The following is a 13,417-nucleotide window of genomic DNA, read 5'->3' on the forward strand; positions in this document are numbered from 1 at the left end:
TGAGAAAGAGTGTTCTAAAGTAAATTTCAATGAAATTATTATCAGTTTTGATATTTCATTTACCTATGTACTTGTTTGGAAATTTTAAATAAATAAATTTATGTATTTTTTTATTTAATTATCTTGGGTCCAACTAATTGGTCCACGTAATATTGATATTTCGAGTGCGTTTTCTATTTTTGACCGTTAAATAAACTCATATAGTAGTGTATCATTCATTTAGTGTTACTCAAATTAGAAATATAAGGTATCGAACATATAAATACGAATATACAACAACTGTTGTAAATCATTTCATTCAGTCATGAATAGAAAACGGATTCAAAGTGTCAATTGTCATATTATTCGGTTATTTACATATATTGAACTCTCAAATTAAACGTATAAAATTTTTGAGGTTAATTGTACTATACTATGTATATAGTGGGTAAACTATTTTTTGTATATTAAATTTTGGAATTTTTTAAATGTCTTTAATCTGCAGGTGATGATTTACAATGATTTTGCTGAAAGTATTAATATTTTATTTTATATCTCTTATGTGCAAGTAGTGGTCAGAGAATAGCAATGTCAGTTGTAACGGAATTATCCTAAGAACAAGACATTTAGGTGTTGTTCTTAGGAAATATATAAGTATTGGCTGAACATGTGAGGGCTAGCGTACATGGGGTGGTAGTACACGCTGATGGGCATGTAACGTGTGATAAGGGTTGAGCATGTAATTTTAAGAGAGAAACGGTCTGAAATAGACGTGTTAAGTACCCAATAAATTATTGTCAAAGTCCACTGAGCTAGTCTCAAGTAAAATTTAACTAACATATCTCAATAAGAACGATGAAATATTATCGGTTACAAATGCAGTTTTACCGAACCTACCATTTTTTTTAAACTCACAACAATCTTCCAGTGACTTAAAAATTTCCGTCTGCTGTTTAAAATTTTCTTCATGTATCTCCCTTCTTTATTTACACGTCTCCCATTTTTTCTTCACCACTGCATGCTAGCTCTTGCTATTGTCAATAATTTGTGATGATTGAACAATTAATTTTATCTATTAGTAGTATCGATCAAGACATTATATGTTGTATCAATGTTTAATAATGTTTAATTTAAGCATCGCATTGTAAGATTCTGTTCGTTGATGTTGTAGGTTAAGAACATATTTAGTGTTATTGTGTAAGTATAATAAAATTGTCGGTATACATTGTTTCGATAACCCTTGCATAATTAGATTCTCTGCTTATAATGTTGCCAAAGTAGTTTAATTATTTTTAGTTCAACTTTTGTACGACGTAAATTGATTGATGACAATATCCTAGAATGCGGTTTGAAAACAGTCAACTGGAAGTTAAAAGTGTGTACTTAAGTAAGGAAACAACTGAAGAAAGAATGGAAATTATTAAAGAAATTACTTTTATTATTAAAGAAAAGTGTTAATATAAATTTTAATTTAAGTATTTTAATTTGTTATTTGATATTTTACTTTTAGTGTTTGACATTGACAGTGTCAATAAATTACGTTAAGTGTCATTAACATTACGTCATATGAATTTGAACTTTATTCGCTTTAAATAATGACTGAAATTGATGCTTAGCGAAGCATTATAATCAATCACAGCCGAATATATTATATTGTTGTAATATTTAAATTTTATATATTCTGTTAATTCGCTTCATCATATGATAAATTGCCGTGCCAAAGCTTGTGTGGTCGGACCACTTGGATTAAGTGGTGATGTTGAAGTTTACCATAGTATATGAATATTTGTAGGATCTGTTTCATTTTCATATGATAAAGTTTTTCTAAACAACAACTGAATGCGTCACTGTATATAATTTAAAACCTATTTTCATCCAATTATATTTAACATACATTTTTTCTTAATTTTCTAGGTAATTTTGCTATAGCAAATTTATCTAGCCAAGTCTTCAATTGACCATATGTAAAGCCTTATATGTTTTATTCCCGCGCATCCTTTTTTTGTTTTAAACTGAACATATATTTTATTTAAATAATGTCATTAAAAAAACTTTATCAAATGAAATTTCAAACAGCATTCTATGCCAATACTTGAATTTAAAAGGAATTGAGAACATACGGAACGAGGAATTAAAGTGTATGTAGTCTTCTATGATTGTTTAAAAATAATAATTTGTATTTATTTATATTACAGCTGTAATTTCTTCAAGTCATTTTACTTAATAGCGTAAACAGTAGTTTTATTTCAATGAGTGTAATATTATATTGTAACAAACATTCCGTAATGCTTTGTATGTGTCTAAACGCCAAACGAATTATGTCGAATGCATTATATATATAAATTAAGATAATAGGTGTTATATCACTAATATTAAATATAATATAAATGTCATTTCTATGAATAATTCTGTTAATCTAAGAGGTTTAGTTCGTCACTCATTGCGATAACAAGAGACAAAAAAAGTTAATTTTATGTTTCAGATATTAGGAGTTAATAAAATTATGCAGTTATAATTAAAAATAATTTGAAGCTCATTTGTACTCTATATTACTTACATTTATACATCTATTATTATGAGTATTAAAGTCTAAATTTAAATGGCAATCACTACCTATGTTATTGTTTTAAACATACTTTTTTTCCGGTTAAACTACCGAAAAGCAAAATGTCTATGCTCATACAGCCATGTCTTTTGCTAATTTGAAGTTGACAAATAGATTTTTTTTTAATATTACAAAAATATGCACATAATAATCTTTACCAATATTAAATATGTATGAAAATAATATTTAAGTCATACCTGCTCTGGAATAAATGCTTCTTATAAAATATTTTAATATTCAACGCGTTTATAATTAAGTCTATGTAACATTATGGTGCGTTACTAATTGTCTATGATCATCGCAATGAGTGATGACTACAAAATTTCGAAACCTCCCATATCTAAGATATATATTCACTGTGATAATCATATGATTATATTAATAGAAATATACAACCATACTTAATAATGATCATACTTTTATCGATGTAAGAATATGTATGTAAAAAGAATTGATAAAATGAATCCTATTCGGTTTGTTTAAGATATATTTTGATTTGTCATTAATTATAACGGCCTGCCAAATATTTAGGGCGCTTCCATTTCAAACAGACTTCCATGAGAAAATCTTTTATTGCCGTTTTAATTATTACTAAAAATTTATTAAAAATAACTTCACAAATTTCAACCTATTTTTTCGGGTGTTATCTTGATTTTGGCGCCAAAAAATATATTTGACGAATTTCCTTAGTCAAGGTTTTATTACATTATCAATGTATTCTATAATAAATTCACTTTTGATTTTTTTTTAATTATTAAAGATAGGAAAATTGCCTCAATTGCTTCGTAAATTGACCAATTTGATCTAGCTTTGAACCAATATATTTAATACATCAATTATATTACTATAACAATTGGTAATGTAATATCTGCCTTATGTTAATGAGCATAGAGAAAGAATCAGGCGTTATCTTGAATCAGTGTACAGTCACGTGCAAAAATATATGAAACAATTGTAAACATTATCTTAAACCTTATGATTTAAAAATTCTTTGAGTCTCTTTTTAGTCAGGAGACAACCCTGGCGCTATCCATCAGGAGTTGGCTCCTGATTCCTTCAAACTCCAAATTGGTTCCCTCATGTCCTACTGTGAGTTGGAGAGTGTAAATTTTTTATTGGACCTGATAAAGAGTGACCTAAAGATTTTTTTTAAATCGCATGGTATGAACTTAGTCTCAGGGCGCCGCCCGCTACAGCTTCAAACCTTCGTACTTTGATCCCCAATGGGAGAATACAAAACATTGCCACATGACTGTACTCTTAAAAATGTAATGTTAAAATAAATAATTTATCAATATATTGATTAATATCACAGTGAATAAAATATTCTGTCCAATGAGTCTATAATCATATTAATAAGTTCATTTGAGGCCAGTTTCTGAATGAAACTTAATTTTAGTGTTAACGCTATTCTGTAGAGTCTGGTCTCTAACTTTGTGGGGCTCGTAATATTCTACAATTTATTTCTATAATTATATTATTGCTGTATCTGACGCTTCATTACACTGGACACGATTAATTTGACTTGCAATCGCTTCATGTTTGCTTAGCAAGCACAGAGTAATTAATAGTACAATTTATAAGAGTTACCAAAATTGAAAATGATTTGTGCAAGCGCTTGATTGTTATTTATTAGGCACAGAGTAATCAACACTACTTTTTATAAGAGTTATCTAATTGAAAATTTATAGCAATCCGTAAATATAAAAAAGAAATAACAAAATTATATTTATATGAAACTGCTATATGACCGACAAAAAACTTCACGCTGTAGTGTCTACCGAAAATTGTCTTTATTGTGAAATTAATTAAAGTAAGTAAAAGTATTTAAATTAATTATTTAAAAAATATTTAAAATTAATTAATATTTCAAAATTTGACAATTTCAGTATTTATCCTGATACCTACTTACATTTACATCATTGTTAGTCCATTCAGCTCGTGACCACGTCTAGTGCAACCTAGTCGAAACGTCTAGAGAAATAAATACCTTTATTTACCATAAAATTATTCGTGTCAACACCCATTTAACAATATAAATAATGTATATTAAATACTAAAGTTTAAAATGACTAATTGAATATAATAGAAAAGAACCTAAGTGGTCTCGGACAGTGCGGTTTCAGAGGAGCTTCCTATCGCGTACACTTAGATTGTGGAATAAACTACCTGCCGAGGTTTTCTCGAGAGACTACAGCATGGGGTTTTTTAAGAAGCGTATATTAAGGTATCTTAATAGTCGGCAACGCGCACGTAGCACCCCTGATGTTTCAGGCGTCCATAGACTACGGTAACCATTTACCATCCGATGCGTAGGCTTGTTTGTTACCATAGTAGTATAAAAAAAAGAAAATCCTTTATACAAGTAAACTTACTTTAAACACTTAATATTTTATAGTCACGGACATCTTTTTTTTCTTTTTTTTTTCTTTTTTTTTTTTTTTTTTCTTTTTTTTTCTCATCATTAGAAGAATGAGCAAGAAACTTGCGTGTTGAGTTAACGATGTCCAGTGTACGGCGTTTGGATTTTCGGCATTGATCGTGTTTTATATTGATATATTTTAATTTAATTACGACTACGCTATTTTATATCTCATATATTTTATACCGATGTCTCTGAATAAAATGTGGACGAAACGATGCGTTTTATTTTATAACATACCAGACACCCGTCCCGTCAAATCAAATCAAATCCAATTTATTTGCGATCAACATAGGTATACATTATCATCATTGCCTTGCCTTTATCCCATTATTTGTGGTCGGCGCAGTATGTCATTCTCTTCCACTGACCTCTATCGGTCGTCATATCTAAACATACTCTTCTTTTATTCATATCATCTTTCACACAATCCATCCATCTTTTCTTAGGGCGTCCCCTCCCTTTACATCCATCCACATTCATATTATACACTTTCCATGAGACATGATCCTCGTTCCTCCGCATAACATGCCCATAACATCAACATACTCGTAGGTATACATTGGTTGTAATTGTAGAATATAACTAGCTGTTTTCACGACTTCGTCTGCGTGGAATTTAACTTTATTTTTCCAAAATAAAAGTAGCCTAAGTTACTCCTTATTACATCAGCTACCTGCTAAAAAAAGTCTCGTCAATCGATCCAACCATTTCAGAGATTAGAAATAAACAGACAGACAGAAAAAAATGTGTAAAAATGTTATTTTGGTGTATGTACCGTATTTATTCATATGCGTGTAGTAAAAAACGGTTATTTCAATATTACAAACAGACACTCCAATTTTATTTATACATATGTATAGACCAATAAAATACAAAATTTTAAATATGTAGTGACATTCTTTATTTTTTTTTACATATTTTTCTGAGGCCCAAGTCAGCTTTAACATATTTTTATTAGTTTTAACATAAAAACATAAATTCAATACAATTATAATCGTAATTAAAAACTGTCATCAGCTCACTATTTATTAAATTAATAGTTGCGTTTTTGTCTATCATAGATCTATCGATTCAATAATAAAAAATGGAGCACGATTCGAATACTGGGACAAGACAAAGTCAAGTCAGTCCCGCCGGTACATTTTAAACTAATCTTTGGTATGTAATATTATGTTATCTGTGTCTTTGGCAACGACTCTCCAAACCCACTAACGGACTTATGGAGCGGCTGAAGGCCAATTCTTGCCTAATGAATACAACCTTATTATTATTATTATTATATTTCTTCAACTCATTTGCTCATAAAGTGGATCTAATTTCACTGATTTGCAATATATCAAACAGCTCCTAAAATACGTGTCCGTTATAAAGTCAAATAGTGAAGTTATTTTCCATATCTGCGCAATTCGCAATTTTTCAAATTTCGAACTGACTTCCGCACGGAGCCAGCCAATAGGCAGCGCGCTGATTTAAAAAAAGTAAAATGGCGGGAAAGTGTCAATTTGAACAAAATATAATATAATGACTTTTATTCTGTTTCCTCGCAAATGTAAGTAAAATGGCGGGAAAGTACTAATATTTTAAGAAAATATAAAATCGTGATTTTTTATTTTGTTTACTCGCAAGTGTGTTGAAAAACGTCCTACGTCTTTCGGCTCTAGTTTTAATTCCGTCTCGTGTCTTATAATCATCATAACGCACTTATACCGTAATATATTATTAATGCATTACATATTCTAGTACATTAGATAGACTTCACATGCATTCCAAATATGAATATACGAACGACAGTGCATGTAATGACGAAATCACATCCAGTAACCGACATCACGCGATAACGTAGCGACGCGACAAGCACGAAGTGGCAACGTCGCGGCCACCCGCTCGATTTGTACGAGAGCGGGCGACGTGCCGCGGCAGCCAGTCGCCGTTTCGCGCTTCTGTCGCGTGCACCGTTGTAGGGAAAATTTTCGCGCCAACCATGCCTCGTACAGTGAAAGGACTCAATTTCAAACATAGACACGCTATGAAACTTATTAAAGAGGTTAGAGAAAGGCCGTGTCTATGGAACAGTAATCATGAAGACTATAATGATAGGCTTCAAACGTTTACATCGTGGAAGCAGATTAAGGAGACGTTGAATATACCGGGTAAGTACTTAGTACCTTCATTCAGACTACATGTACACTTCGATTTCGAACTGAGCGTTTTGATTTGACATGAGATTATGCACGGCTTAAAACATAGATGGCGCTATACACATTTTTTTAAATGTAATCAGATATATATAATAATATATAAACTTTAAAATAGTAACTACTCTACTTAATATAGCATATGTGTAAAATAAATTCTTAATTAATAAGAGTACAAAAAGCTTAAATAATCTTTTTTATTGTTGATACTTTTGGGCTATTGTCAGGTGCTAAGACCTATGACCAGCATATTATACCATAGATCAATAGAAGTTCGAAATTAGTATTTGGATTTTCATTGTATTTTTTTAAAAGTATTTCAGTTTATTATAGTATCTGTTTTGTCCCTTTATAGATATTTTGTTAACTATACACACATCTCAAAATTTCGAAACATTCCGAAACTTATAATAATGCATCTAAGCCTAATTCATATAGCGCCATCTAGTCCCTAACTAAGCAGAGCTTGAGTTATGAGCACTAGACTACTGACATAAATACATACATCGTTTTTTTTTTTTTATAATACGGACCTAATGTATATAGAAAACACCCAGACTGATATAAACAATCATACTTATGACTAAAAATGTTTACATCGTGGCATCGAACCCGTACCGTGAGAAGTAAACTAAACTGTGTACTAAATATGCATAGACAAATTTTATATATATACTTTATTGCACTTTTAAATACAAGTTTTGAATATACGTTATAAGTTTTGTATACAATGGAGGACTTATCTCTAAAAGAGATCTCTTCCAGTCAACCCAAAAAGCGTGACACAGGAAGTGGTGTGTGGGTCACAGGAGTGCAAATAATAAAATTAAGTAAAGATAAAATAAAAATTGTATTGTAGTTTTACTAAAGAATTAACGTAAAATGTGAATATACGATGTAATGTGTACGAAACGATGTAAATGTGAATAACGTAAAATGTGAACGATATATAACTATAAATACAAAGTAATTTTAATACATATTATATAATTACTTTTACAGAAGACGCTCTTCGTGTAAAATGGAAGAACCTCCGAGACACATTCAAAAGAGAGTTGAGGAAATGTAATCCCGAATCCCCAGAACATTACAACGGCAAATGGATCTTCTTCAAATACATGTGGTTCATACAAGAGCCCAATGACGTCACCAACGAGATCCCAGTAACCGATCAATCCCTCGACAACGATGAAGATTTCGAGGATTACTACTTGATCCCCAAGCCAGAACCTATAGAGGCAGAATATTTAGAAGAATTTGCAAATATAGAAGAAGATCCAGTTCCAGCGAAAAAGAGGAAAAAGAGCGATGACAACGAATACGATCTTATGTTTTTGAAATCTTTAGCGCCGTATTTCAAAGATTTAGACCCAATTAGGAAGTTAGTTTTGAGAAGCAAAATGCAAGACATGGTCTTGAACGAGATAGCGGCTCAAGCATCTCAAAAGAACTTATATAAGAAGAGTTAGTAGATACTGTTCCTAGTGCGTTGGTGTTTTATACTTTTTTATTGTAAACGGCTAATCTCTGAAATGGCCGAACCAATTTTGACGGGACTTTAATTGGCAGTTAGCTGATGTAATGAGGAGTAACGTAGGCTACTTTTATTTTAGAAAAAATCTTTTATATTAGAAAAATAAAGCTAAATTCCACGCGAAGTCACGGGAACAGCTAGTTTTAACGGGATTACATGGTCAGGGAGAGAAACACGAGCAGTGTACTGCTGCAAGTTCTATACTTGGACATGTATTTAATGCAGCACTAGCAGGCTCCTACCAGATTCGGTTACCAGAGTCGGTATGTACGTCGGCAAAGGGTCCTTTAAACCTACACCCGGGTTACAAGTCCCAGGAGCTACTCGGAGTGTCCCTCTCTGCCACACCATGAATCCGGCTGTCGCATGGGGAATCCATAAGTTGCCAGAAAATTCACCTCTCTCTAGACTGAGGATTCTATATACTGGGATCGGTGCAGCCAATAATGTTATTATAGAAAGACGCAACGAATATAATTATATTAAGGCGTAAGTCAACAGCGGTCTGCAAAAGATGTAATAACGAATGGTAACAAAGATCGCATAGTAAAATTAAAAAAAAAATTGGTGCCGTGCCAGTACTAAGAAGTATTGTACAGTAATAATTGAAAAGAAAGAAAAAGACAAGTTGATATATATATAATGTACTTTAGATTACAATTGTAATATTTATACAATTAAACATAGAGCAAATGTTAACAATTTCTAAATATACACTTGATAAAGTATAATAAGGCAGCCATTTTGTTGAAAGCAATCTTTCAAGTAAACTTATGGTAATAGATTTGATTATAGGACAGGTACCTGTTCAAATACGGAAAACATTGCAATCGAAAAATTGGAGAATGTCAGTGGGATACAACAAGAATAACTTTTTTTTATTGTCTTTTTAATTATTTTCCGATAATAATAATAATATAATAATCTCAAGACAAGTCACACAGCGCCATCTAGACCCAAGTTAAGCTAGCTATAGCTTGTGTTATGGGTACTAGACAACTGATACATATATACATAGATTTTTTTTGTAAATACATACATATTACAGATAGAAAACACCCAGATCATATTCACAGAATCATATACTCATGAATACAATTGTTTGTGCCGTGCGAGGAATCGAACCCGCGACCACCGAGGTCGTCAAGTCTTCCGATATAATAATGGTTGCATTATTTATATTATTAACCGGGTCTTAACACGAACTAATTTTATGACAAGTAAAGGTACTAGATACTGGAGTAACAGCGATGTCAATGTAGATAGGTGACAGCAGTTTTTTCATCTACTCCAGTCAGCTCGTGACCACGGCTAGTGCAACTAGTCGAAACGTCGAGAGAGGTAAATAAAATTCCTTTATTCAACGACCTCGGTGGTCTAGCGGTCTAGCACACCGCTTTACGACCGATGGTCGCGGGTTCGATTCCTCGCACGGCACAAACATTTGTATTCATGAGTATGATTGTTTGTATCGGTCTGGGTGTTTTCTATGTATAATATGTATTTATTTACTAATAAAAAAAAAAAAATAATCTATGTATATGTATCAGTTATCTAGTACCCATAACACAAGCTTTAGCTAGCTTATCTTGGGTCTAGATGGTGCTGTGTGAATTGTCCTGATATTATTATTATTCTTTATTTTTTCTCAGCTATTGCTGGTTTTCTCCACACTTACGGGCCGAAACCAAGTAAGTGCAGAGTGTGTGTATGTGTGTGTGCGCGTGTATGTATGTGTGAGTGTGTGTGTACTTATTGTGTGCCTGGTGTGACTGGTGTTATATCATTTTCATCGATTTCGAGAAATTTTCGGACTGTACGACAGGTATTTAAGATGGCAGCTTTTTGAAGGGTGATGTAAAGTGTTTTTTGTATATCTAATTGTTTCAGGCTATGATGTAGGTGTTTGGGTATGATACCTGTAGATGAGAGGACTATGGGTATTATATAAACTTTTTCTTATTATTATTATTATTATTTACCATAAAATTTGCTCGTGTTAAGACCCGGTTAATAATATAAATAATGTATATTAAACACGAACGTTTAAAAATATCTATAATATTGGTTAGTTTTTTATCTAGTTGAATTGGAGTCAGTATTAAGTTAAGTTTCTGTACTTAAAGGTATCTGATTCCTGCGACAGCTGATTTCCTGACACAGCCCTTGAGCTTAGTGCAGGGCTGTTGAAACATTTTATCTATAATTATTGATGTAAAATATACAAATACATAAATAAATTCTGTCCCCCAGAAACGGAACTGATATTTTTTATATTACTGGAATGGCATGCAAGTTGGCGGTCCACCTGATGGTAAGTGGCAACTTCTACAGGCTGTACATAATATTTTATATATATTGCTATGGTGGACCCTTAATAAGATACTGTATTGAATTATTATATAATTATAATAATAATAATATAATAATCTCAGGACAATTCACACTGAGCCATCTAGACCCAAGTTAAGCTAGCTAGAGCTTGTGTTATGGGTAATAGATAACTGATACATATACATAGATTTTTTTTTGTAAATACATAAATATTATACATAGAAAACACCCAGACCGATACAAACAATCATACTCATGTATACAAATGTTTGTGCCGTGCGAGGAATCGAACCCGCGACCATCGGTCGTAAAGCGGTGTGCTTGACCGCTAAACCACCGAGGTCGTCGAATATTACATTAGAATATAAGAGAAGTATACAAGAAAAGCACTACAGACTTCACTTCCTCATGTCAGTGTACCCTCCATCGTCGATTAAATAGAAAAATGACATTTATTAATATATATTTATATATAGTTTATATCAGTCATTAGGTATTTACTTAGTAGGATTGTACAACGTCAGTAAGAATTCCGAATATTTTTGTTTTGTAAAATAAAAATTTTATTGTTAATGATAGATTTAATTTTAAGTTCTTTTAATAGCAGCTTCATTAAAAAAAATACAGTTTTCTTGACCCCACGTCACTGTTACAATAAATATAAAAAAAGTTTTAATAAAGTCTTTATTTATTTTTAATATTGTTTACTTTATACCCATTTCCCTAGCCTTCAAAACTCTCATCATTATCATCATCACAACTTATTTATCATCTTTTATGGATGAATATTATTTAAAAGCAACACACAAGTTTCTTGCTCATTCTTCTTGTGATGAGTCTGCATTCCGAATGAGCGGTAGAATCAAAATACTTGACTATTCAAAAGTGCTTATATTACGTTTATTTGAATTTTTTTTTTTTTATTGGGTTGTTTGGGCTATTGTCAGATGTGTAGCACCTGTAGCACTGCGACCTACATAGATCTATTGTGCTCGCCCTTTTCAGAGTTCGCTACCTAGACCCGTCAGGGACAAGAATTGAAGGATATTCTTAGGAGCGATCGTTTTTATCTCCTCGGGAAAGAGTGTAAACTTTCCAAAGGAGATATTTCGTTTATGCATGAGTGGGCTACAACCACATAGGATGTGAAGCGGCGTTTCCTCTTCAGTTTGGCAGAATCTGCAGATACTTGTCGTGCATAGGCCTAGCTTAGCCATATGCTTGTTCAATTTGCAGTGTCCTGTGAGGGCCCTAGTCATCATGCATATGTTGTTTTTACTCAATAGCAGTAATCTATTGGAGTATTTGGTCGAGAAGCCCGATATAAGGTCTTTTATATAAGACCAATAGAAATAGAAATAATATTTGAATAAAGATTATTTCTATTTCTATTGGTCTTATATTATTTTAATCGAATGACAATGATTTATTTTGTGGATGATAATGGAATGGAGCACCCGCCTGCGTGAACGGTTTACGCTGGCGGGGCACCAGTGGAGGATGATAAGCTGAGCATGAGGTCAGGTCAGTTAGCCCATCGTGACAAATTCACCAGGAATTTAACAGGATGGTTTCCAGGGGGATCCGCGTGGAGGTCAACCTGACATGGTACATTGCTAGCAATGGAGTTATCAAGCCTCATTACTAACAATCTCGTTCCCCCCCAATGACAATGGTTGGGGAGAAGCGTCAGGGTCAATTTGACCATGCAGTTCCCTCTGGATGATAAATTCCTGGTGAATTTGCCACGATGTGCTAAATGACTTGATCTCATGTTCATCTTGTCATCCTCAACAGGTGCCCCATCAGCGGAAACCGTTAAAGCAAGCCGGTGCACAATAAGTCTCATATATCAATGTTGCCTGAAGTAAATAAATAGTCCACAATAACTTTCAGTTTTTTAAAGTTTGACTAGAAGAAATCTCATTTGCGATATGTCCGCAAATGTACAATTAACTTTTTAAGATCCTTGTATTTTGTTTTAAATCTTTCTCCTGTACAATACAATGTTACAAAGAAACAAACAAAATTATCGTACACTAATTTGTTTTTAAATTATTTGTATCTGTCTGGGTGTTTTCTATGTATATTATGTATATATTTACAAAAAAATATCTAAGTATCCGTTGTTACCATGGGACTACATGGCGCTGTGGTAATTATCCAAAATTAATTCATTATTATTAAAAAAATAATAATTGCTGACATCTATCCAAGTAATAATAATATAACTACAAGAGTCAAGAAAGCACACAGACTGATACAACTAGCAGCAACAGGCTAAAAGAAAGCACCTATAGTTTTGTTCAACAAATAACAGATGGCGCTAAATAGTAATATCTAAA

General features: G+C 32.3%; 1 protein-coding gene across 1 annotated transcript; it reads left to right on the forward strand.

Annotated features, from left to right (window-relative positions):
- Positions 1-6,945: 6,945 nt before the first annotated feature.
- Positions 6,946-9,637, forward strand: LOC131846329 (uncharacterized). Its single transcript, XM_059195607.1, has 2 exons — positions 6,946-7,159; positions 8,207-9,637. The coding sequence occupies exons 1-2, from the start codon at positions 6,991-6,993 to the stop codon at positions 8,671-8,673; spliced, it is 636 nt and encodes a 211-aa protein (XP_059051590.1). The 5' UTR covers positions 6,946-6,990; the 3' UTR covers positions 8,674-9,637.
- Positions 9,638-13,417: the final 3,780 nt, after the last annotated feature.

The sequence above is a fragment of the Achroia grisella genome, unplaced genomic scaffold, assembly GCF_030625045.1.
Source record: "Achroia grisella isolate CSIRO2021 unplaced genomic scaffold, CSIRO_AGI_Agris_v1 utg509, whole genome shotgun sequence".
NCBI lineage: Eukaryota > Metazoa > Arthropoda > Insecta > Lepidoptera > Pyralidae > Achroia > Achroia grisella.

Excerpts from the sequence above, each read along its gene's own strand:
- LOC131846329 (XM_059195607.1), top strand. The coding sequence starts at position 6,991 with ATGCCTCGTACAGTGAAAGGACTCAATTTCAAACATAGACACGCTATG. Across the intron at positions 7,160-8,206 it reads GGAGACGTTGAATATACCGG|AAGACGCTCTTCGTGTAAAA; the intron begins GTAAGTACTTAG and ends TTACTTTTACAG.